At 48.5% G+C, this 27,580-nt stretch overlaps 1 protein-coding gene across 1 annotated transcript in view; it reads left to right on the forward strand.

The window, feature by feature from the left end:
• The window catches only part of rims1a (regulating synaptic membrane exocytosis 1a), a gene marked incomplete at its 3' end in the record, with an annotated part of 159,388 nt that overhangs the window by 94,918 nt on the left and 36,890 nt on the right, over positions 1–27,580 (forward strand). The window contains 6 exon segments of the mRNA XM_084321094.1: positions 6,628–6,705; positions 9,039–9,092; positions 9,841–9,906; positions 17,975–18,075; positions 19,269–19,384; positions 26,579–26,739. Of these exon segments, the coding sequence (XP_084177220.1) occupies positions 6,628–6,705; positions 9,039–9,092; positions 9,841–9,906; positions 17,975–18,075; positions 19,269–19,384; positions 26,579–26,739 (576 nt within the window).

Raw genomic sequence — 27,580 nt, forward strand, 5'->3', positions numbered from 1 at the left:
GCATAATAGGAGCTGAGCGGGAGCTAGAAGCTCGACAAATGTACCCTGCTGAGGCCCCCCACAACCATCAGACCAGGGAGGGCCGAGCCCCCCCGACCCACCCTAATGGAGGGCACCCCCCCTATTGGTGGCCTCACGGGAGGGCGACGGACCCGACCGTGCGAAGAGGCACTCAAGCAACTTAACGCACAGGGTGAGCAGAGCGTGGCTTGACCCCACGACTACACACACGCACAACCCGCATGCCACCCGGGAACGAACGGAGGAAACAACCTCGTTACTGCCCCCAGAATCACGGGGTCAAGGGCAAACCCAACCCCGTGGCAAGGCCGTAGCAGCGGAGCGCGAAGGAAGACCCAGACCCACCAAAGGGACTGGACCCCTGGAACGGGGGCCCGGAGAAGTCCATGATGCCAGCATCAAGACCCCACCAGGTGGGCACTTAGTGACCCCGCCCCCCACATCGCCAGCGTATTCGGACAAAGGCCCCTCAGCCGAGCGGGCCCTGTCCCCCCAATAGTACACCGCCTGGTACACTGACCCTGCAGAACAGGCAGTCAGCATGGCCGTAAGCACACAAAAAAGGTTAACCAACGGAAGCAGGCAGCGCACCGGGGAAAAACCAGGCAACAGGCTGTTAACCCTAGCCTGGAGACTGCGGACGAGACAGGCGCCAGAGGGGACAGCTGAACACAGCCGCCCCGGAGGAAGGGGCGTATGCTGGCGTAGTTGCATGACCAAGCCTCCATTTAAAAACCCCCACCCAGAGGGGTTGAGGCAGAGAAGGCTGACATGATTGGCAGGGGCACCCTCAAACGGTGAACCCGGGAGTTGACACTGCTCCAACACACCAGGGAATCAACCACCTTGGTGTTACCCAATGCGGTGGTTGTTCCATAACCCCTCAAGAAAAAACTCCAAAACACACCTGCGGGTATACACCGGCTATACCGCAGTACTTGTGTTTCAGTTTTCAAAAAAGGGTTAACCCAGGCCTACGGGTCGACAAAACATTACCTCGGACCGGGCCTGGCGATACGGGAAGCACAGGGTCACCAGAGGAGGTCAACGACCACCCCAACAGGCCCCTCTTCGCCATGCGTGAGAGAGGAGCGAAAAAGAATGGAGAACCAGCCCCTAAGCACACCATACTTGGTATTCCCAGGCGGTCTCCCAACCAAGTACTAACCAGGACCAACCTGTGTAGCGGCCGAGATCCGACGAGATCGAGCGTGTACAGGTTGGCATGGCCGTAAGCCATCACGACAGTGCTGAGTAAAAACATACCCAACCAGGGTCTCCATAGCGCTTAACCCTGTGACACCCGGACAGACCTGGCATTTTTCCCCCTGAAAAAAGCCCAAGTCCCTCAGGGTACCAGAACAGCAGATCTGCATCCCCGGCAGACAACGGGTTCAACTGATCCGGACCAGCGTGACCAGAACCAGTCCCGTGCCCTAACCACGCCGACATGCCTACTCCAGGAGAAAGGGCAGATAGGCGTGAGACCCCTCCACATATGTTCAGATCCATTCCGTCATCATCCCCCAGACATGAACGAGAATCCGTCGAAAACCAACCCAGGTTGTGGGATTTGGTCGTCGGAAGAGGAAAAACCCCCATCTCAGTTGCTTTATAAAAACGCCGTTTTAACCACAAGCAACCAAGGCGTGCCAGTCAGTCGCCTGTTTACAGCGAGCTAGCACTATACGTGTGTCGGGACACACCCCCATCAATGAACAGGCTATTTAGACCTGTCATTGAATCCCCAAGGCGCCCAGGGGAACGACAAGAGGGGTGTGACACTTCCTAACTCCAACACTTTTTGAATAGAAAAGAAGGAAGCATCAACAGTATGTATCCCAGTCTACACAGCCGGGGGTAAAAATGTTTCACATTTTTACATCCCACCACCCTCCCATAGGAAGGAGACGGGGATCCCCAGAGAGACTTCCCACGCGAGCTGTACAGATTGAAAAGAATATATTGCACCTTGAGCCATATAAAAAATTGGTTTTAGGGCTCTCCAGGGAAGAGGCACTGAACCCATACACACTCAATAATCGAATTGAATCGAATACATATACAATAGAATAGGACACCTTCTAGAGGGTCCACTCACTTTGACAATCTGAGGAGGAAGGCTCTGTACTCTGATGGAGGCTCCCTCACATGGAAGAAGGAGTCCGAACTCACAGAAGGCCCGAATAGGCGCTTGGTGAGGAGGAGCCCTGACCACCCCCCTGAAACAGATCCATCACATGGACATGAACAGCACACGGAAGTCCTACCAACAGAGACGCGCACGGTGACGTACTCTATGGCGGGGGAATTCCTGCGGTGCACACGCCCCAATATACCAGGCCGTGGGACCAGGAAAACATCGTTATTCACAAAACATTTAGAAAGGTAAAACCAGAAGACGTGTTATAAGGTCTGGTCAAACCTTGTCCTACCCGGAACGTAGATCAGCGAAGTGCAGTCACAAGACACCGTAGGAACACAGCCGCTCCTGTGTTGTTCGAACTGTTGTTAAAGGAACGTACCTTTTTTGGATACTCTGTTTTTCTAGCAAATTCCGGGACTCGGGACCTTTTCTGTTTTTTGTGTGTTTTGTTAACACTGAAGAGGAGCCGCTTGTTGTTGTTACTGACTCAGCTAATCAATACTGGACTGCCTGTTATCCCGTTCGCTCGTCTCTTGACATTATCTCTCTCTCTGTTTTCCCGAGTGGATCGACAAGTAGCTGCAGAGCAGCAGAGGCAGAGGCGCAACGCCACGGTGCCATCTCTGCTCAGAAGACGAACTGCAGAGCCGCAGACAACTCTGCCAAGAACATTTCTCCCCTTGTGCTTTTGTTGTTTTTCACTCATTCCTTTTTTGTAAATAAATACGCCCTAGTTTTTGGCTAACTCTGAACTACCTGTCTGTGCTGCTGTTGGGGTCGGTTTCAAACCATAACAGAGTTATAGCCTTATATGTCAATTCTACTATAGATGTTGCCGTTTCTTGCCTGTACACGCTATTATGCATGAAAGGGGGGGGGGGGGGGGGGGTGGTCGTTTCCGATTATTTGATTGGCAGTAACGGCATTCGTATTGACCACTAAAAACGCTTACAGCCCGATCGGTATAAAAGCATTGCAGGATCAAGCTAAAATTTATGTCAGATAGTCCTTACCTGTGATCTGGAGTATTCCAAAAATAATATTCCAATTGTTTGATCGCCATCTGGTACATCCGATGTCCATTGGGTCCACGGCATAACCCACCACAACATATGGTTCTGGGATATTTGACGCACTTCAATGGAATCGGGAGAACCGCTCCAATCGCCCGACAAGGAAAAGTGAGACCGGAGACATTTGGCCATTACACAGGCCAAGATACAAGGTTACGAAGGGGGCTCAATACCGCCGTCTAGCTGGATGCGGCTGGTATTGCACTTTGTCGACCTCAGACTCATTCCCTATGGTAACACCAAGGTCCCTGGATGAATAATGAATACAAATATCGAATAAAGGAATAAACTACCAAAACCAGAGAAATCTCGGGTCTGGCACCCAACCGCTGGCGAGTTAACACGACTTATCTCGGGTTTGGCCTCCATTGAGTTAATGTTCATTCATTCTTTTTATTTTTAATTGTTATTTTTATATAATTATAATAACAATAATAATAATAATGATAATATGACGATTAACCCAATGGCCGCCAACAACGATTTAATACGTGTTAGTCCGCCAATCGTTGAACGCCAACCACGAATATATACGTTATTGGATCGTTATTTCTTTTATTCACTATACCCATTCATAAAACATGTGTGTTATCACTGGGGATGGGTCTGAGATTGCAAAAGTCCAATACCGCCACCTGCCGCCGTGCGGCCGCTATTGCACTCCTATTGAAACGATGTGGCTTGGTGTCTGGGCCGGTCTGCGGCCTGCGGGCGGAGTCTAACTACTCGGGCAAGCCAAACGCTTATACATGCATCAATCATGCATCGACGAGGGTCGGGCCCCCCCGGTTCATGTTCATTGCTGGATTACGTTGGCAACACGGTCAACATCACTGTACATGGAATGGCGATCAGATAATTGGAATATTCTTTTCGGGACTGATCCTGTTCAAGGTAAGGACTATTTGGTATCAATATTGCATTGATCCAAAAATTCCTTCATGCGATCGGGGCGTGTGTGTGTGGTGTGTGTGTGTAGCGTGTTCCGTTGGTAGCGATCAAAGCATGGAGGGGCGCCCCCCTTTCATGCATCCATGATGACACATAATACCGATAATCTAAATTTGATTTGAGAACAGTAGCTAGTCCAGGGAAGAAACTATAACGTTTTTACTAGAATACACGTTAACGGCCATTACCCAGCATTTTGGAAATTACACCAGACCGCCCTGAAACTACACTCATATTCACGACGGTATAAAACGGGAATGTATGGATGGAAACATTATCTGTTTTTTGCATCTTGACCGGAAGAAACTCAATGACAATCGACTATATTATTAGATCCATAGCTATAATATATAATATAGCTTTAGGCCTGCAAACACAGCCACATATCCCCATGTTAAAAGGCAATGGCATTTCAACGGTAAGGTAAACAGCGACCCCTGGCGCTGAATGAGTAATAATAACAATAATAATAACGGTAATAATAATAACGGTAATAATAATAATAATAATAATAATAATAATAATAATAATAATAATAATAATAATAATAATAATAATAATAATAATAATAATAATAATAATAATAATAATAATAATAATAATAATAATATTAATAATATTGCTAGATACCGGGCGGCTAGGTGGTGTAGTGGGCAAGGCACTCGCCACCAGTGTGGAGACGCTAGGATTCGCGTGTTCGAATCCAGCTCTCCACATTGTTTTCAGTTTAGCTGGTCGTCCGCAGTAATACACATTGGCCGTATTACGGGGAGGGAAAACTGAAGGGTGGGGATCGAACGTTGTGAACAAGCGACTCCTATAAGTCGGTTGGTGCGCCTGCGCAGTAGAATCAGGAAGTGTCGGGGGCAGCGTGAGCCTCCCACGCGTTACTCCTCGACACTGAGAGATCGAGCTGCGCAGGTGAAAAGATGCGACTGCTGTTACCTCAAGTACCGGAGGGGACTTGTGCTATGTATGACTTAGTCCACATTGCAGCCGGCTTGTGGGAGGCAAGAAACAGCGTTCGTGACAGGGGAGGGTTGAATTGGATGATACGAAATTGGGATGGGAGAAAATATAGAAAAATGGGAGAAAAAGTGGATAAAAAAAAAAAAATATTGCTAGATACCCAAATAAAATTTAAATTAAAAACCTGCGTCACGAGCCTCAGATGCACGGAAAAGAGAAAAATAAATAAAACTAAAAATAAATAAAATCAGATAGAGAAATCTATACCTGCTGTTCATATGTTCTCATTATTCTGTCTTTTGCTGGCTACAGTATATTATGTTCATGTTGCAAAGCCTTTCAGTGGCTGATTAAAGTACTCTGGGACAGTAGATTAGTAACTTAAAATCAGGATAAATGTGCTTCATTTGTTTACCCAATAGTCCTCAATATATATAGGTATATATAGGTTTTATGTAAATACCCCGCCCCCAAAAAACTAACCCAACAAACAAAAAAACATAGATATTAGTGGTGGGACTCGATACAAAATGTGTATCAAATTAATCTGAGACTTTATAGTTAATTAATCTAAATTAATCACATTTTAATCACATATCAATATTTAATGCGAAAAGCAAGATTTTTCGATTCAAATGAATTTTGGTATACGAGTGAATCAATTAATATACATTATACTGTACATACATTTAAGCAGCAAAATCCTGTATTAGCTACTACACAGACCAACAGATCAATGCAATTTTTAACAAAGTGCAGCAATTTTAGGAATAATATATATATAGCGCAAAGGATCTTTTGTAAACTCAAGCACTTTCGAGGTAAAAGTAAAACGCAGTACTTTCAACTACATTCCAGAACAGTTGACCATTGGGGGAAAAAACTCTTGATTGATCTCAATTTCTCTTATTTAATTTTTTTATGAACAAACCAGACTAAGAAAAAAGGTAATTTGCGTTATAGCACAGGCATGAGTCTGGTCTCCTTTGAAAGGTAACATTACACAATAAAGAAAAATCATCATGCGATTAAATGCATACATTTGTTTTACTTTGAATTCTTCCTGTAGTTAATTAATCGAAATTAATGTGATAAAGTCCCAGCCCTAATATATATATATATAGTAAAAACACACTGGTGTAAAGAAGTATTGAAGGTAAATGTGTGTATTTTGTTATAAATCTAGTAACATTTGGAGAATCGTTACAAACCAAGTCAAGTCAAGAGTTTTATTTGTCACGGCATACAAGTATACAGTGAAATGCGGGGGGTCTTAACCGCAACGATTGTGCATATACAATAATAATAATATAATAAGAATCCAATATCCAGAATCCAACCACAACAGCTGTTTTACATCATTACGTAATTTCAAAGCCCCTGAATTGGTCCACTTTGATCTGGGTGAGCAGTGATTCATGTATTTCCCTGTCTGTCCACTGGGGGCACTGGCGACCTGGTCCCCAGTTCTTCCCAGTCTCTTCCACGGAGACGCCCAGCCAGCCCCAGGATTCTTATCCACCACGCCTCCCCTGAGGACGACAGGTACCCCTATCTTGACCCCCCCCAACCCCCCGCGACTGCCTCCCCTCTGCAGCTAACCTCAATCCCCTCACCTCCTCTGCTACTGTCGCTACAACTCTGATGCTATCATCAGTAGCTAACGGCTAACGGCTAACCTCCCACCTAATCCTCTCTCCTTGACCTTTCCTGCTCTTTAGCTCCTTGTCGCTAACCCTAACCCCTTGGTAACTAGCTGTGTGGTGATTAACTAGATGAACACGGTGAGAGTGATAGGACACATCACAATAAAAGACACGTAACACCGGGTTTTTTTATTTTGAAAACTCCTGAGTTGCTTGCACGGTGTGTGAAGGTAGGGTTGCCAACTCCAGGTGAACAAATTGCCAGAGAATCATTGTGTGTCTGTGCAGGACAGATGCCTATCTTTGACCTTACGACTCTGTAAATACTGTAGACTGTACTGGGGAGTTGGTCACAGTCGACCAGCACCTGCTCAGCACCTCTCTCAGGGGGAGGACGACTCAAGGAAACTATAAAAGAAGGAAGGGTCAATACCAGCGTTCTATGCTCTGTCAGTGGCAGTTCTATTGAAGCTTATGGGAGATGCACGGAGAAGCAAGATATACCACCTATCTGAGGACATTTACATCAACCGAACGTTAGCTAGTTAACGAGGCAAAAGATTGCAGATGATCCTCACATCCGAAGTAACAACCTGTTTAAATGACGGGTCATAAACGAGGAGACGGAGGATCCCGTTCAACTCAATGTCGGCCGAACTGAAAGTTTCCACACTTGGCTTGTGTCGCGTTCAGTCGCAGTCGACCGGCACCTGCTACAGGGTCCGTTCAGTCGCAGTTGACCGGCACCTGCTACAGGGTCCGTTCAGTCGCAGTTGACCGGCACCTGCTACAGGGTCCGTTTCAGCCCCAGTCGACCGGCACCTGCTACAGGGTCCGTTCAGCCCCAGTCGACCGGCACCTGCTACAGGGTCCGTTCAGCCCCAGTCGACCGTCCGTTCAGCCCCAGTCGACCGGCACCTGCTACAGGGTCCGTTCAGCCCCAGTCGACCGTCCGTTCAGCCCCAGTCGACCGGCACCTGCTACAGGGTCCGTTCAGTCCCAGTCGACCGGCACCTGCTACAGGGTCCGTTCAGCCCCAGTCGACCGGCACCTGCTACAGGGTCCGATCAGTCGCAGTCGACCGGCACCTGCTACAGGGTCCGTTCAGCCCCAGTCGACCGGCACCTGCTACAGGGTCCGTTCAGCCCCAGTCGACCGGCACCTGCTACAGGGTCCGTTCAGCCCCAGTCGACCGGCACCTGCAGTGCTACAGGGTCAGATTCTCTCCTTTCCCAGAGGCAGATCGGCCCACGACCGGAGTCTCCGGGCCGAAACCCGGAGGGTTGGCAACCCTATGTGAACGGTCTTTGTGTGTTCTGTTTGTGGGCGTGTTCTGTTTGTGGGCGTGTCCTTCCACCTCGTAGTGTGCTGTAAAGAGTCGTAGTAGAGTTAGCGTGTGGTCTTCATCGCGGTGCTAGCTGTGTGGTTTGTGTCTTTCTTGCTTCTCTTCTGTCCCTGGATCCTGGCATTTGGTTTTTGATACTGCTTCGCCGTGACTGTTTTTGCTCTCTTTTGCAACCGCGTAGCTGATATAGAACACGCCCCTCCTCCTGGAGCTTAACACGCGTGCTGCTGCCTCCACGTGTGCGCTTGCCTTTTCATCCCACAATCCAATTCTCTAGAAGGCTTAAAGGAACACGCCAACATTATGGGAAGCGCGTCACGTCTTCTCCAGAGTCAGACGAGAAGATAGATACCGACTTCCTCTCTGTGCATTCAGTAGAAAGCTATCCGGCTGCAAGCTAGCCTAGTTTAGCACACATTTATGGAAGTGGATACGGACCAGCTAGCCTATAGCTGTTGGCCAAAGACAACACCTCGCCCAGAGTTTTAAGCTATAGGCTGCTGGTCCGTATCTGCTTCTGATCATGCTCATTTCCCATGAAGTTAACGTGGCCTTTTAATGCTGATCATCTCACATATAATCCATGCTGTTCACTAGTCACATCGTGTGTGTGTGTGTGTGTGTGTGTGTGTGTGTGTGTGTGTGTGTGTGTGTGTGTGTGTGTGTGTGTGTGTGTGTGTGTGTGTGTGTGTGTGTGTGTGTGTGTGTGTGTGTGTGTGTGTGTGTGCGTGTGTGTGCGTGTGTGTGTGTGTGTGAGTGTGTGTGTGTGTGTGTGTGTGTGTGTGTGTGTGTGTGTGTGTGTGTGTGTGTGTGTGTGTGTGTGTGTGTGTGTGTGTGTGTGTGTGTGTCCATCTATCACCCTCATCTTCATGGCATGAATGGAACAGATGGATGCTGCTGCCTGCTCAAGAAACTCAGTATCACCTCAGTGCAAAGAAGAGGTACACATACACACACACACATACACACAAACACACATGCACATACACTCACACACACACAAACACACATGCACACACATACACAAACACACTTGCACCGACACACACACACACACACAAACACACATGCACACACATACACAAACACACTTGCACCGACACACATACACACACAAACTCACACAAACACACACTGGCCCAGTTGATGTCTGTGTGTGTGTGTGTGTGTGTGTGTGTGTGTGTGTGTGTGTGTGTGTGTGTGTGTGTGTGTGTGTGTGTGTGTGTGTGTGTGTGTGTGTGTGTGTGTGTGTGTGTGTGTGTGTGTGTGTGTGTGTGTGTGTGTGTGTGTGTGTGTGTGTGTGTGTGTGTGTGTGTGTGTGTGTGTGTGTGCGTGCGACAGCCCTTCACTCATGCCCCCCTTCACTTCCATCCATTTATTGCATTTTACTTTTTTCCTACATGGTACAGTTTCAAGGTCAATTAACGACGCCGCAAGAGAATCAAACCTCTTTTCAGTTCATCTCTCGATCATATTGTCTCTGTTTTCTCATCACTCCATTCCTTTTATTATCATTATCATTATCATTATTATTATCATTATTATTATTATTATTATTATTATTATTATTATTATTATTATTATTATTATTATTATTATTATTATTATTATTATTATTATTATTATTATTATTATTATTATTATTATTATTATTATTTCTGTCTTCTTCACTCATCTTCCATTCTCCAGGCACCCCCAGACCCTGGAGGCCCCTGCATGTCAGGCCGCAGGCAGGATACCCTCTGACACTGACAGGTAATGACATCAGCCATGTCCCTGAGCCGTGACATCACCTCCCGGAGTCTGTGACATCACCTCCCTGTGTCTGTGACATCACCTCCCTGGGTCCGTGACATCACCTCCCAGGTTCTGTGACATCACCTCCCGGGGTCTGTGACATCACCTCCCTGTGTCTGTGACATCACCTCCCTGGGTCTGTGACATCACTCACCGGACACTCTGCTCTGTGCCGGGGTTCAGAGTGTGATCCGCGATTCGCGTTCTTTGGGGGAAATGTTACCGGAAATGTAACGCAGAATGTCCTACGGGGGCGTGTCATTCTTGACCTTCCTCCAGTTTAGATTAGCCACGCCCACCTGCGACAGTGCATTCTTCACCGTCTGTTTTGCAGAGTTCCTCTGTGTCTCACGCAAGAAAATACACTCTGCGTGCGAATCTCCAGATGATGGGGCGCTCACGTGAGCTGCATTGCCGTGGTAACCAGGTCAACACTGCAGCCGAAATTAAGAGAAAGACATTCAGCAGTAATGTGTTTCAGTAGTTAGGCTCAGGACACGTCATCCCTGAAACATGAGACAGAGGGGTGAGGGCTGAGGAGGGGGAGAGGGGTGAGGACCAGAGGGGAGAGGGGTGAGGACCAGAGGGGAGAGGGGTGAGGACCAGAGGGGTGAGGGCCAGAGGGGAGAGGGGTGAGGACCAGAGGGGTGAGGGCCAGAGGGGAGAGGGGTGAGGACCAGAGGGGAGAGGGGTGAGGACCAGAGGGGTGAGGGCCAGAGGGGAGAGGGGTGAGGACCAGAGGGGTGAGGGCCAGAGGGGAGAGGGGTGAGGAACAGAGGGGAGAGGGGTGAGGACCAGAGGGGACGGACCAGAGAGGTGAGGGGTGAGGACCAGAGGGGTGAGGACCAGAGGTGAGAGGGGTGAGGAACAGAGGGGAGAGGGGTGAGGACCAGAGGGGTGAGGGCCAGAGGGGTGAGGGCGAGAGGGGAGAGGGGTGAGGACCAGAGGGGTGAGGGCCAGAGGGGAGAGGGGTGAGGATCAGAGGGGAGAGGGGTGAGGACCAGAGGGGTGAGGGCCAGAGGGGAGAGGGGTGAGGACCAGAGGGGAGAGGGGTGAGGACCAGATGGGTGAGGGCCAGAGGGGAGAGGGGTGAGGACCAGAGGGGAGAGGGGTGAGGACCAGAGGGGTGAGGGCCAGAGGGGAGAGGGGTGAGAACCAGATGGGTGAGGACCAGAGGGGAGAGGGGTGAGGACCAGAGGGGTGAGGGCCAGAGGGGAGAGGGGTGAGGACCAGATGGGTGAGGACCAGAGGGGAGAGGGGTGAGGACCAGATGGGTGAGGACCAGAGGGGAGAGGGGTGAGGACCAGAGGGGAGAGGGGTGAGGACCAGAGGGGAGAGGGCCAGAGGGGAGAGGGGTGAGGACCAGAGGGGAGAGGGGTGAGGGCCAGAGGGCAGAGGGGTGAGGGCCAGAGGGGAGAGGGGTGAGGACCAGAGGGGAGAGGGGTGAGGGCCAGAGGGGAGAGGGGTGAGGACCAGAGGGGAGAGGGGTGAGGGGAGAGGGGTGAGGACCAGAGGGCAGAGGGGTGAGGACCAGAGGGCAGAGGGGTGAGGACCAGAGGGGAGAGGACCAGAGAGGTGAGGGGTGAGGGCCAGAGGGGAGAGGGGTGAGGACCAGAGGGGAGAGGACCAGAGAGGTGAGGGGTGAGGGCCAGAGGGGAGAGGGGTGAGGGCCAGAGGGGAGAGGACCAGAGAGGTGAGGGGTGAGGGCCAGAGGGGAGAGGACCAGAGAGGTGAGGGGTGAGGGCCAGAGGGGAGAGGGGTGAGAACCAGATGGGTGAGGACCAGAGGGGAGAGGGGTGAGGACCAGAGGGGTGAGGGCCAGAGGGCAGAGGGGTGAGGACCAGAGGGCAGAGGGGTGAGGACCAGAGGGGAGAGGACCAGAGAGGTGAGGGGTGAGGGCCAGAGGGGAGAGGGGTGAGGACCAGAGGGGAGAGGACCAGAGAGGTGAGGGGTGAGGGCCAGAGGGGAGAGGGGTGAGGGCCAGAGGGGAGAGGACCAGATAGGTGAGGGGTGAGGGCCAGAGGGGAGAGGACCAGAGAGGTGAGGGGTGAGGGCCAGAGGGGAGAGGGGTGAGAACCAGATGGGTGAGGACCAGAGGGGAGAGGGGTGAGGACCAGAGGGGTGAGGGCCAGAGGGGAGAGGGGTGAGGACCAGATGGGTGAGGACCAGAGGGGAGAGGGGTGAGGACCAGATGGGTGAGGACCAGAGGGGAGAGGGGTGAGGACCAGAGGGGAGAGGGCCAGAGGGGAGAGGGGTGAGGACCAGATGGGTGAGGACCAGAGGGGAGAGGGGTGAGGACCAGATGGGTGAGGACCAGAGGGGAGAGGGGTGAGGACCAGAGGGGAGAGGGGTGAGGACCAGAGGGGAGAGGGCCAGAGGGGAGAGGGGTGAGGACCAGAGGGGAGAGGGGTGAGGGCCAGAGGGCAGAGGGGTGAGGGCCAGAGGGGAGAGGGGTGAGGACCAGAGGGGAGAGGGGTGAGGGCCAGAGGGGAGAGGGGTGAGGACCAGAGGGGAGAGGGGTGAGGGGAGAGGGGTGAGAACCAGAGGGCAGAGGGGTGAGGACCAGAGGGCAGAGGGGTGAGGACCAGAGGGGAGAGGACCAGAGAGGTGAGGGGTGAGGGCCAGAGGGGAGAGGGGTGAGGACCAGAGGGGAGAGGACCAGAGAGGTGAGGGGTGAGGGCCAGAGGGGAGAGGGGTGAGGGCCAGAGGGGAGAGGACCAGAGAGGTGAGGGGTGAGGGCCAGAGGGGAGAGGACCAGAGAGGTGAGGGGTGAGGGCCAGAGGGGAGAGGGGTGAGGACCAGAGGGGAGAGGGGTGAGGACCAGAGGGGTGAGGACCAGAGGGGAGAGGGGTGAGGACCAGAGGGCAGAGGGGTGAGGACCAGAGGGGTGAGGACCAGAGGGGAGAGGGGTGAGGACCAGAGGGCAGAGGGGTGAGGACCAGAGGGGTGAGGACCAGAGGGGAGAGGGGTGAGGACCAGAGGGGAGAGGGGTGAGGGCCAGAGGGCAGAGGGGTGAGGACCAGAGGGGAGAGGGGTGAGGGCCAGAGGGGAGAGGGGTGAGTGCTGAGGACCAGAGGGGAGAGGGGTGAGGGCCAGAGGGGAGAGGGGTGAGGACCAGAGGGGAGAGGGGTGAGGGCCAGAGGGGAGAGGGGTGAGGACCAGAGGGGAGAGGGGTGAGGACCAGAGGGGAGAGGGGTGAGGACCAGAGGGGAGAGGGGTGAGGGGAGAGGGGTGAGGACCAGAGGGGAGAGGGGTGAGGGCCAGAGGGGAGAGGGGTGAGGACCAGAGGGGAGAGGGGTGAGGACCAGAGGGGTGAGGGCCAGAGAGGTGAGGGGTGAGGGCCAGAGGGGAGAGGACCAGAGAGGTGAGGGGTGAGGGCCAGAGGGGAGAGGGGTGAGGACCAGAGGGGAGAGGGGTGAGGACCAGAGGGGTGAGGACCAGAGGGGAGAGGGGTGAGGACCAGAGGGCAGAGGGGTGAGGACCAGAGGGGTGAGGACCAGAGGGGAGAGGGGTGAGGACCAGAGGGGAGAGGGGTGAGGGCCAGAGGGCAGAGGGGTGAGGACCAGAGGGGAGAGGGGTGAGGGCCAGAGGGGAGAGGGGTGAGGGCCAGAGGGGAGAGGGGTGAGTGCTGAGGACCAGAGGGGAGAGGGGTGAGGGCCAGAGGGGAGAGGGGTGAGGACCAGAGGGGAGAGGGGTGAGGGCCAGAGGGGAGAGGGGTGAGGACCAGAGGGGAGAGGGGTGAGGACCAGAGGGGAGAGGGGTGAGGACCAGAGGGGAGAGGGGTGAGGGGAGAGGGGTGAGGACCAGAGGGGAGAGGGGTGAGGGCCAGAGGGGAGAGGGGTGAGGACCAGAGGGGAGAGGGGTGAGGACCAGAGGGGAGAGGGGTTCGATATGGCTGAGGCTTCAGATGACTTTGATGATTGGCTGGTGTGTCGTCAAGCAGAGGCCTTCAGTGAACTGGAGTTAACGATAATAATAATACATTTGATTTATATAGCGCTTTTCAAGAACCCAAATACGCTGACAATAAGCAAAACAAATTAACAGAAACAAAGAACCACAGGGAATAAGCAACAGTATGAATACGCAAGACATAGAACCACGGGTAACAAGTAACAAATACAAAGTCCAGTAGGGGAACAATCAGGGAAGTAAGGAAACCGAGGGGGGGGGGGGGGCAGGAGATGGAGAGAAAGTAGGGAAGGGGAAGGGGAGGTGGTAGGTTGGAGGAGGGTGGTTGTGGATAGGGAAGGTTGTATGCTTGGGAGAACAGGTCGGTTTTGAGTCAGGACTTAAAGGTGGAGAGCGAGGGAGAGTCGCTGACGATGTAGTCGCCAGCTTTGCTGTGTTGTTTAGTAACTTCTGGAGTTAACGATGTAGTCGCCAGCTTTGCTGTGTTGTTTAGTAACTTCTGGAGTTAACGATGTAGTCGCCAGCTTTGCTGTGTTGTTTAGTAACTTCTGAAGTTAACGATGTAGTCGTCAGCTTTGATGTGTTGTTTAGTAACTTCTGAAGTTAACGATGTAGTCGCCAGCTTTGCTGTGTTGTTTAGTCACTTCTGAAGTTAACGATGCCAGCTTTGATGTGTTGTTTAGTAACTTCTGAAGTTAACAATGTAGTCGACAGCTTTGCTGGGTTGTTTAGTAACTTCTGAAGTTAACGATGCCAGCTTTGCTGCCAGCTTTGCTGCCAGCTTTGCTGCCAGCTGTTGTTTAGTAACTTCTGAAGTTAACGATGCCAGCTTTGCTGGGTTGTTTAGTAACTTCTGAAGTTAACGATGCCAGCTTTGCTGCCAGCTTTGCTGGGTTGTTTAGTAACTTCTGAAGTTAACGATGCCAGCTTTGGTGTGTTGTTTAGTAACTTCTGAAGTTAACGATGCCAGCTTTGCTGTGATGTTTAGTAACTTCTGAAGTTAACGATGCCAGCTTTGCTGTGTTGTTTAGTAACTTCTGAAGTTAACGATGCCAGCTTTGCTGTGATGTTTAGTAACTTCTGAAGTTGCTCTGATTCTGTGTTTTCATTTCTCTTCTGTAATCCCCCCCCCCCCCTCTTTTTTCTTTCTCTTGTTTCTTTATTTCTGCATGCTGCTGCTTTGCATTATGTCGCTGGGACTGGGTTTGTATGGTGTGTGTGTGTCCCTGTGTGTGTCCCTGTGTGTGTGTGTGTGTGTGTGCATGTGTGTGCGTGTGTCTGTGTGTGCGTCAGAATCAAGCCCACCTCCATCCTAAGAGGCTCCAGAGGAAAGAACCCCCCTCTGCGACCGCTTGGTACCCCCCCCCCCCCCCCCCTCCCCCAGGAGTCCCCCATCTCACACACAGAGACTAACCTAATAAACTCTGAGGCCCATAGGAGAGCAACCACACAGCCCTCTCCCACCTCTACACACAGTGTGTGTGTGTGTGTGTGTGTGTGTGTGTGTGTGTGTGTGTGTGTGTGTGTGTGTGTGTGTGTGTGTGTGTGTGTGTGTGTGTGTGTGTGTGTGTGTGTGTGTGTGTGTGTGTGTGTGTGTGTGTGTGTGTGTGTGTGTGTGTGTAGTGTATATATATGTGTGTGTGTGTGTGTTTGTGGTGATGGGAGTGATGCGTGTCTATGAGTGTATGTCTGTGTGTGTGTGTGTGAGTGTGTGTGTGTGTACATTATGTATGTGTGTGTGTGAGTGTGTGTACGTACGTATGTATGTGTGTGTGTGAGTGTGTATGTGTGTGTGTGTGTACGTGTGTTTGTTAGTGGTGATGTGAGTGTCGTCTGCGGTGGTGGGGATAGTGGTTGTGTATGTAGCATATGTGTGTGTTTGTGTGAAGCTGAACGTGTCTGTCCATGTCCACAGGCGTATGGCTACATGAACAGATGGAACTATGAACTTAAATGTGTGTGTGTGTGTGTCATGTGAGTGGCTCTGTCAATGCTGTGTCAGCATCATTTAGTTAACCCGTTCACTGCCACACGACAGCCGGTTAACCCTTTCACTGTGACAATAAGGAATGCGGAGCTAATGATGCTAATGAGCATCACCGTCGGTTGTGTGATAGTAAAGGGTTAACCGTCTGTCGTGTGGCAGTGAAAGGGTTAAACGTTGAATGTCTTCTGTGTTTATGTTTTGACCCTGTGTGGTGCCAATCTCCTTCCAGTGGTAAAATCGGTCCCCGCCCTTGAAACCTGGATGATGAACTAACAAAGTTCATAGTTGCATTTCAACACAGTAACATCAATCTGTCATCGTACGTACAATAGGTTCACAACATATAAATGTCCCCCGCATTATCCTTTCAGTTTGTCAGCCTGATAGGACGTTAGCTTAGCATCGCATAATGGCTTGCTAGCTAAGATGGCCGACGTTCTCTAGCTAATGGTTAGCTGGTTAGCTAACGTTAGCTTGTCTATCAAGCCAGTCTGTATTTCTAAATAGAGTGGAAACTGATTGTACACACAACGACACGGTAACGTTAACATTTTGAAATGCAAATATGAACTTTAGATATTCTTAGCTTATCGTGTTAGTTGTTCAACCCGGAAGTAGGATAGGAACAGATTTACCCCACACCAGAGTCACACATTATTTGAATCAGAGTCAGATATATTTGATACAGAGTCAGACATATTTGATACAGAGTGATCCAGAGTCAAACATATTTGATCCAGAATCAAGACATTATTTGATCCAGAGTCAGACATTATTTGATCCAGAGTCAGACATATTTGATACAGAGTGATCCAGAGTCAGACATATTTGATCCAGAGTCACACATTATTTGATCCAGAGTCACACATTATTTGATACAGAGTCAGACATATTTGATCCAGAGTCAGACATATTTGATCTAGAGTCAGACATTATTTGATCCAGAGTCAGACATAATTGATCTAGAGTCAGACATAATTGATCCAGGGTGGCTAAGTGGCACAGTGGGCAAGGCACTCGCCACTAACGCAGGAGATGCTGGGTTCGAGCCCAGCTCTCGGCGTTGCTACCAGCTTGGCTGGTCATTCATACTAATACAATTGGCAGTATTAGGGGGTGAGCCGGTGGGTGGGGATCAAACGTTGTGTACAGCGACTCCTACAGGTCGGTTGGTGCGCCTGTACAGCAGAATCAGGAAGCAACGGGGGCAGCGTGAGCCTCCCACGCAGACCCTCGCCACTGAGAGATCGCGCTGTACAGGTGAAAAGATGCGACAGGCTGCCTCCTCGTGTACCGGAGGGGACACGTGATGCAAGGCTTGGTCCACATTGCAGCCGACCAGTGGGAGGCATGGTCTAACAACGTTCGAGACAGGGGCGGGTAGAATTGGATAATACGAAATTGGGATGGGAGAAAAATTGAAAATGGGGAGAAAAAGTAGATAAAAAAAAAGAAGACATATTTGATCCAGAGTCAGACATTATTTGATCCAGAGTCAGGCATATTTGATCCAGAATCAGACATTATTTGATCCAGACTCAGACATATTTGATCCAGAGTCAGACATTATTTGATCCAGAGTCAGACATATTTGATCCAGAGTCAGACATATTTGATCCAGATTCAGACATATTTGATCCAGAGTCAGACATATTTGATCCAGATTCAGACATATTTGATCCAGAGTCAGACATATTTGATCCAGAGTCAGACATATTTGATCCAGAGTCAGACATATTTGATCCAGAGTCAGACATATTTGATCCAGAGTCAGACATATTTGATACAGAGTCAGACATATTTGATCCAGAGTCAGACATATTTGATCCATTGTTTTCCTGTTCTTCCGGATCATTTCAGCCACTTGTGTCGTCAAATAATGTGATGTCATGTGAGATTAGGACGCTCAGATCTCTGTATTGTGGTCCTTTCTGACTCCATGAATCCCATAATTCAGTGCCTGGAACCGTGGTATACATAATGACTCCCATCCTCTTTCACTCTATCCATCCTTATTCTGTTTACTCCTCTCTCTCTCCGTCCCCTCTCTCTCTCTCTCTCTCTCTCTCTCTCTCTCTCTCTCTCTCTCTCTCTCTCTCTCTCTCTCTCGCTCTCTCTCTCTTTCAGGGGTCAAGGTGGTGCGTCTCTTTCCTCCTCAGTAGCCTCGTGTTCAGCTCGCAGAGTAAGGCAGCTCCCACAGGTCCCGGCCAAGAGCACCGTAGAACAAGGTGTGTGCGTGCGTGTGCATGTACGTGTCCAAGTCCTGCCGATGTCCCCGTGTGTATCCTGTCCTACCGGTTGTTGTCTTTTAGTGTTTTAGTGTTGTTCAGTCAGTCAGTCAGTCGGTCAGTCGGTCGGTCGGTCGGTCGGTCGGTCGGTCGGTCGGTCGGTCGGTCGGTCGGTCGGTCGGTCGGTCGGTCGGTGTCAGTCAGTCAGTCAGTCAGTCAGTCAGTCAGTCAGTCAGTCAGTCAGTCAGTCAGTCAGTCAGTCAGTCAGTCAGACAGTCAGTCAGTCAGTCAGACAGTCAGTCAGTCAGTCAGTCAGTCAGTCAGACAGTCAGTCAATCAGTCAGACAGTCAGTCAGTCAGTCAGTCAGTCAGTCAGTCAGTCAGTCAGTCAGTCAGTCAGTCAGTCAGTCAGTCAGTCAGTCAGTCAGTCAGACTGTCAGTCAGTCAGTCAGTCAGTCAGTCAGTCAGTCAGTCAGTCAGTCAGTCAGTCAGTCAGTCAGTCAGTCAGTCAGTCAGTCAGTCAGTCAGTCAGTCAGTCAGTCAGTCAGACAGTCAGTCAGTCAGTCAGTCAGTCAGTCAGTCAGTCAGTCAGTCAGTCAGTCAGTCAGTCAGTCAGTCAGTCAGTCAGTCAGTCAGTCAGTCATTCAGTCAGTCAGTCAGTCAGTCAGACAGTCAGTCAGACAGTCAGTCAGTCAGTCAGTCAGTCAGTCAGTCAGTCAGTGCTCGTTTGTCTGTAGTGCAGGCTCATTAAAACACACCCGTATTGTTTTTTTGTCATCAACTGCCTCCTGCGTCTCTCTCTGCAGTTGGGTTCACATCTCCCTCTCCCAGCCTCAATACCCACCATTGAAGTGCCCTTGAGCAAGGCACTTAAGCCCCTAGGCAGTGACATTATCAGACTGTGGTTGTACTGACCAGCTGAATGTGTGAACTGTGTGAATGTGAAGCAGAGCATTGCTGAAAAAGAGCATCCATGCTCAGAGAACCTACCCCGGTAAATAAAGGTTCAAAGGTTCAGGTTTGTGCACCTGCTCCATTGGTTTTCATTATAATTTGTGTGTGTGTGTGTATGTGTGTGTATGTGTGTGTGTGTGTGTGTGTGTGTGTGTGTGTGTGTGTGTGTGTGTGTGTGTGTGTGTGTGTGTGTGTGTGTGTGTGTGTGTGTGTGTGTGTGTGTGTGTGTGTGTGTGCAGCGCTCGCAGCAGAGGAGAGTGTGCGTCAGCTCCAGATGAGGGTTCATTCCAACAGAGGTTCTGCCTCCTCCTCCAGCCAGCAGGACCTGGACAGAACGCTCAAGAACAAACGAGAGGTGAGGCACGTGCATAGACACTGTAATAACACCATGTGCATAGACACTGTAATAACACTGTAATAACACCATGTACATAGACACTGTAATAACACTGTAATAACACCATGTACATAGACACTGTAATAACACTGTAATAACACCATGTACATAGACACTGTAATAACACTGTAATAACACCATGCACATAGACACTGTAATAACACTGTAATAACACCATGTACATAGACACTGTATTAACACCATGTACATAGACACTGTAATAACACCATGTACATAGACACTGTAATAACACCATGTACATATACACTGTAATAACACCATGTACATATACACTGTAATAACACTGTAATAACACCATGTACATAGACACTGTATTAACACCATGTACATAGACACTGTAATAACACCATGTACATAGACACTGCAATAACACTGTAATAACACCATGTACATAGACACTGTAATAACACCATGTACATAGACACTGTAATAACACCATGTACATAGACACTGTAATGACACTGTAATAACACCATGTACATATACACTGTAATAACACTGTAATAACACCATGTACATAGACACTGTAATAACACCATGTACATAGACACTGTAATAACACCATGTACATAGACACTGTAATAACACCATGTACATAAACACTGTAATAACACCATGTACATAGACACTGTAATGACACTGTAATAACACCATGTACATAGACACTGTAATACCACCATGTACATAGTGTTAGATCCTGATCAATCTGGCCAGTATCACGTCTTCTTGTGTTATCCTCTCTCCATCCCAATTCCTCTGCGTTGTGTAATTTTAATGGTCCTGACGTCTCATATACTGGCTGATATACAATCCTTATCTCTCCCCGTTAGTGCAATCCGCAAACCATAATAATTCTCCACCTTCGTAAGAATTCGACACTTTGACACAGCGTGATACCTTACAAGGAAAAGCGTTGTTTATTGATATAAACAGAAGCCTCAGCTCAGATGTTAACAGATTGTATTGTCCTTGTAAGATCTATTCTAATGATCTTTCGGTGTGTTCAGTCTATCGTCCTTCTGCTATTCAGTCCAATGGTGGTCAGGCCTGGTCTTTAGCCTAAACCCTCCTCGCGTTAGCCGAAGCTAATGATGATGTGTCATTCTTCCTCCCCCCCCCCCCCCTCTCTGTGATGAGAGGAGAGAGTATCTCGGTCTCTTCCCTCCTGTGGGATTCGTTTCTTTGGTCTGCCTCACACCCGGAAACACTGTTCGACTTATAGATCTTCGTCACAGCAACGACAGCCCCGCCCCTCTTCTGGTTGTCATGCGACGTGCTGTCATGACAACGGCTAATAACCTTTCACACATTTCAAAACGTTTCTACTGTTTCATTAAGGATGTCACCCCTCTCCCTCGCTCTCTGCTGCTATCAGCTTGTTCCAGATTGGAATGTCAACATTCGGCCCTGCTAAACATTCTGCTGGCTACTGCCTCTGAACCGCTTCTTCTATCACCGTCTTCTAAGCCAAGCACATTTCGACCTCTCTGACCTGGCACCTTTAGATGCTACCATCTCCCCCCAATCTATACATCACATACATTGAAAAACACCCAAAAGCACCCGTTTCCTTCATTCCCCCCTTTGATTCTTAATCAACGAATCAACAGACTACTTGGTTTTTCAATTAATTATACCCAAAAATAGACTCATAACAATTAGGGCCCCTCCGTCTGCTGTTTGCCTTATTGTTTTCTATTACACACATCACACCCAAACCAGAAAGGATAAACAACGGTCAGGGAGGAGAGAGAGAGAGAGAGAGAAAGACAGAGAAAGACACATACCTCAACTTTTCAGACAACACACCTAAACCCTTCGGCCCTCCCCTACTTGGGTACACCCCACGTCAAATCAGAGCGCTCCCTTCCCTCTTACAGTACACCTCCCATCTTGGGCCGGTCCCGTCTCCTAGGGCAAGGGCCCCTTTCAGTGACGGCTCCTTTCCTGAGCTGGTCCCCATTCCAGGGCGCGGTCCCCTAGGCAAAAATGTCTCCCCTGGTCTGCTACTGCTCAGTGTCTCTGGCTGTCCTCTCCACATCTGCTCTCCCACCGCCGCCGTCTCCTCTCTCTCGTCGTGGATGATCTGTGTACCAGGCTACGGTGCCTGGCCCCTGCTGCTTCCTCCTCCTCCAGTCTTGTCTCCTGGTCGTCTCCACCGCGGTCGGTGTCTCCCCCCGCTGAAAGCAGAAACACAACACCAGCAGTCGTCTGTACATTCGACTTCCTTTGTTTTGCTATTAGTCTACCACCTTCTCCACACCTATTATCTATCCTACAGGGCGGTTCCCTGTTTGTTGTCTTCCGGCGTGACACCAGCAGCTAACCGATTCCCACTTCCGTCGCCCTATCTTCATCCCAGTTTGACCCCCAGCGCGCGCCAGTTCTTCTGGTGACGTGTCTTCTGAAGACCCTGCCTATCTATCAGGTGTGAGAAGGCCCCACTGGAATTAAAACTCCCTCTTTATTCCATAATTAACCCATTCAAATAACTGCACCTCATCTCTCTGTGCAGTCCTTATCTAATCCATTATATAATTAAACTCTATTTAATTAACCTGTATATCTCTATATTATTATAATAATCAACCATCTCCCTGCAATTAATTAGATTCCCAGATGAATCACTCCCCCACTCCGCCACTAGATGGTAGTACAGACCTATCTTCAAAAATGTGCCTGCATTATCCCACTGTCCCCCCTAGATGGTGGCAAACTCCGTCTAGAGTATTTTAGCTGACGTCACTCTCCGACTCTTATCTATTGTTATCTCCTCGTGGCTCACGGCCATCTTGTCTCATCCTCCTCGTGGCTCCTTGTGGCCATCTTGTCTCGCTCATAATGGCTACTCTCTCAAACAAACGGCCGCTGCCCTCCTTTTTCAAGGCCTAACAACAAAACAACTGTCTCTTAGAGTCTCGTCGGCCAAACAGGTCATAATGATGTCTGCAGGTCACATGACAATAGATGATCTACTAAACATGCAAGTACTGAACAGGTCAAAAATAGACTGAATGCCAAATGACGGTAGGTCTGAAAAACGTAGGTAGATTCTCCCAACTCACAGTCCCACGTGCCCGCCTCCTTGCGAGGAAAAAAACCCTTATATTACAGACCAACTAAAATGGAATTAACCCCTTAGAACACTTCCTTCCTTCACCGGCCCGTTTGTTTTTCATTCCCTGTAGATAAAACCCATCTCGGTTTTTCAAAACAAAAACCGTGCCGCTCTGCTCATATTATTACAGCTGGCTTCTCTGTCGCTACTTATTTACGGATGCACTATCTGTTCGTTTTTATTTGGCTTAAAAGATCAAAACAACCGTGTGTGCATAGTGAACTCAGATCTTTCACCGGAGCGCTGTTTCTCCTACAGCGCTGGTTCGCCTCCTGACCGCTCGACTCGCCGCTCTCTCCCAGGGCTGGCCGGCCTTGCTCGATCATGATTCTCCCACACACGATGACTGTTGTTCACTGTGAGCCCATTATTGAAAAAGTCTTTTTCCGTTGTTCTTATCTTGTGCAAATCCGGCTGTCATCGGCAACCAACTGTTAGATCCTGATCAATCTGGCCAGTATCACGTCTTCTTATGTTATCCTCTCTCCATCCCAATTCCTCTGCGTTGTGTAATTTTAATGGTCCTGACGTCTCATATACTGGCTGATATACAATCCTTATCTCTCCCCGTTAGTGCAATCCGCAAACCATAATAATTCTCCACCTTCGTAAGAATTCGACACTTTGACACAGCGTGATACCTTACAAGGAAAAGCGTTGTTTATTGATATAAACAGAAGCCTCAGCTCAGATGTTAACAGATTGTATTGTCCTTGTAAGATCTATTCTAATGATCTTTCGGTGTGTTCAGTCTATCGTCCCTCTGCTATTCAGTCCAATGGTGGTCAGGCCTGGTCTTTAGCCTAAACCCTCCTCGCATTAGCCGAAGCTAATGATGATGTGTCATTCTTCCCCCCCCCCCCTCTCTGTGATGAGAGGAGAGAGTATCTCTGTCTCTTCCCTCCTGTGGGATTCGTTTCTTTGGTCTGCCTCACACCCGGAAACACTGTTCGACTTATAGATCTTCGTCACAGCAACGACAGCCCCGCCCCTCTTCTGGTTGTCATGCGACGTGCTGTCATGACAACAGCTAATAACCTTTCACACATTTCAAAACGTTTCTACTGTTTCATTAAGGATGTCACCCCTCTCCCTCGCTCTCTGCTGCTATCAGCTTGTTCCAGATTGGAATGTCAACATTCAGCCCTGCTAAACATTCTGCTGGCTACTGCCTCTGAACCGCTTCTTCTATCACCGTCTTCTAAGCCAAACACATTTCGACCTCTCTGACCTGGCACCTTTAGATGCTACCATCTCCCCCCAATCTATACATCACATACATTGAAAAACACCCAAAAGCACCCGTTTCCTTCAATAGACACTGTAATAACACCATGTAAATAGACACTGTAATGACAATGTAATAACACCATGTGCATAGACACTGTAATAACACTGTAATAACACCATGTACATAGACACTGTAATAACACCACATGCATAGACACTGTAATAACACCATGTACATAGACACTGTAATAACACTGTAATAACACCATGTACATATACACTGTAATAACACCATGTACATATACACTGTAATAACACCACATGCATAGACACTGTAATAACACCATGTACATAGACACTGTAATAACACTGGAATAACACTGTAATAACACCATGTACATATACACTGTGATAACACCATGTACATATACACTGTAATAACACTGTAATAACACCATGTACATAGACACTGTAATAACACTGTAATAACACCATGTACATAGATACTGTAATAACACCATGTACATAGACACTGTTTTGATTGATTGATTGAAAACTTTATTAACAGATTGCAGAATGGGTACAGTACAGTAAGCTCAATACATACAATTGTTAAGGGGATGCAGACCAGAGAAAGACTTTCGTCTTGTTTACATCAGGGTCCCCCATTTTCAATTAATCATAACATATATGACATACACGACATACAGATAGACAGTACTGCTACATCTATACATTTATGACATACCAGATTTGCAAATACAGTACTGTTTGTGATACCAAAAGAGTCCAGAAAAGAGAGTATATACATTTGACTTAGAAACTGTACATTGGAGGGGGGGGGGGGGGGGGGGGGGGGGGCTGTACATTGGATGAGGTTCGGTGGGTGGGGTGGGACACTGTACACTGTACAACTGTACAATCAAAACTGTACATTGGAATATTGACAAAGCCATACTTGGTCATTTACTGTACATTGGAGGGGGTTGTGTTAGGACATTTACAGGGGCCAGTTTCGAATTGCAGTCTCCCGTAGGTGTTCTTTGAGAGTGTTTTTGAAAGTGGGTAGTGATTCACATTCCTTTACAGCTTTGGGTAGGGCGTTCCACATTGATGTGGCATAATTGCGAAACGTGTTTAGTCCCTTGTTTGAGCCGAATCTGGGTTTAACATGATTTGTTGAGCTCCCTCTGGTGTTGTGATCGTGGTATTCACTGACCTTTGGGAAGTATTTTGACATGTACATGGGTACCTTGGTCGTGTAGTGTATCTTGTAGACCAGGCCCATTGCAAGTTGCTGTACTCTGTCGTCTACTCTAAGCCATCCTAGTTTGTCAAAGTGGGCAGGGGTGAGGTGGGTTCTAGGAGTAAGGTCAAGCAGTAGTCTGACCAGTTTGTTTTGAGATGTTTGTAATTTTGCTTTTAGCGCCTTTGAGGTGCTTTGGTACCATGAGGTGCAAGCATAGTCCTAGTACCCTTGAATGAGTGCTCCTGCCAGAGTCTTCAGGGTATTCTTGTTTACCAGAGAGGAGATCCGGTACAAGAATCTAGTTCGTTGGTTGACTTTTTTTATTACATTGGATGCCATTTTGTCACAGGAAAGATTTGCCTCTAGGATGGAACCCAGGTAGGTAATTTCATTATTCCTTGTGACAATATTGTCACCCACTGTAACTGAGAAGCCGTCGGTCTTGCTGAGTTTGTTATTTGAACCGAAGAGAATGGACTCTGTTTTGCCCATGTGTAATGATAGTTTGTTATCGGCGAGCCATATGCAGATTTTGCCTAGTTCTGAGCTGAGGGTTTTTTCAACCTGTAACTTGTTCTTGTCAGAGACCAGCAGGGCTGAGTCGTCCGCAAACAGGAACAAGTTGCAATAACACCATGTGCATAGACACTGTAATAACACCATGCAGACATACACTGTAATAACACCATGTACATAGACACTGTAATAACACCATGTACATAGACACTGTAATAACACCATGTACATAGACACTGTAATAACACTGTAATAACACCATGTACATAGACACTGTAATAACACTGTAATAACACCATGTACATAGACACTGTAATAACACCATGTACATAGACACTGTAATAACACTGTAATAACACCATGTACATATACACTGTAATAACACTGTAATAACACCATGTACATAGACACTGTAATAACACCATGTACATAGACACTGTAATAACACCATGTACATAGACACTAATAACACTGTAATAACACCATGTGCATAGACACTGTAATAACACTGTAATAACACCATGTAAATAAACACTGTAATAACACCATGTAGACAGACACTGTAATAACACCATGCATACAGACACTGTAATAACACTGTAATAACACCATGTAGACAGACACTGTAATAACACTGTAATAATACCAACTAGACAGACACTGTAATAACACCACCTGGATATGTTATCATACAAGTATATGCAGACACTCTAGAAGAGCCATGTACACATACCTGGATATACGTATGTTGTCATACAAGTGTATACAACTTGCTCACACTTGCACAGACACACACACACACACACACACACACGCACGCACGCACGGACGCACGCAAACGCACACGCACACACACACACACTCAATCGTTCACATTGTTATTGACAGATCATTCATAAAACAAATGTTTCTTTCTTCCTTTCTTTCTTGTATCCTACTGTAATTAAGAGCACCGTTGACTTCTGTGTATTCCTACTTAAATGCACACAATTGATTCCCCCCCCCCCCCCCCCCCCAGCTCTACAAGGACCAGAGGCAGAGCAGTGAGAACATATCCCACAAATCCACGGACAGTGATGTCAGCGACGTGTCCGCCATCTCCCGCACCAGCAGTGCCTCTCGCGTCAGCAGCACCAGCTACATGTCCATTCAGTCTGAGAGACCTCGCGGGCGCTTCAGGTAGGCACCACGCGCGCCCACCTCCTGCCACTCACAACACCGTCTCCCTGGCGATGCCAGATATCTGTCCATTTATGTTCGCGGGCATGCAGCGGTTTCAGTGATAGACTACGAGATAGATCTTCAATCATAGCCGTAGATTTAGGGGGGGGGGGGGTTGCAGGGGACATGTTGAGAAGAGGTACATTTGTCCCCCTCGAAAGATATAGCTAGTATGAAAGACGAGTTCAACCCCCTCCCCAAAAGAGTAAGGGGGTCAGTATGACTTGTATGAATGTATACCTGCATCACTGTACATATTATACTACAATTGTGCATACAGTACATCTGATTATACTATTACTCAGTAGTACTAATTTATATATTTTATATCCAGTTTAATCACATGTACATTGTATATTACTACTAGTGCTGTCAAACGATTAAAATATTTAACTCGATTAATCGCATGATTGTCCATAGTTAACTCGCGAGTAATCGCAAATTAATCGCATTTTTTTTTACCTTAAACAGATCTTTTTCAAGTTCCAAGTTTTAATACTCTTATCAACATGCGAGTCAACAAATGCTTGCTTTGTGCAGCCATTTAACACAAAAGGATGACCCTCATGCATTGCAAATTTGCATCAAATTCAAAACAGAGTGATGCACAAAATAACTTAAAAGAAAATAATAATTTAAAACAATGAATAAAGTGTGCATGAAATAATAGGGGAAAGAAAACGTTAGGAACTTGTTACATTCACACACACAAGGGCTGATTAATCACATACCCCCCTCTCTCCCTCACACACACACTCTCCCAGCTCTTTTTCTCTTTTGCCCCTTCCTCATCTCTCTC

Source organism: Notolepis coatsorum (genome assembly GCF_963971535.1).
Source record: "Notolepis coatsorum genome assembly, chromosome: 9".
NCBI classification, from domain to species: domain Eukaryota; kingdom Metazoa; phylum Chordata; class Actinopteri; order Aulopiformes; family Paralepididae; genus Notolepis; species Notolepis coatsorum.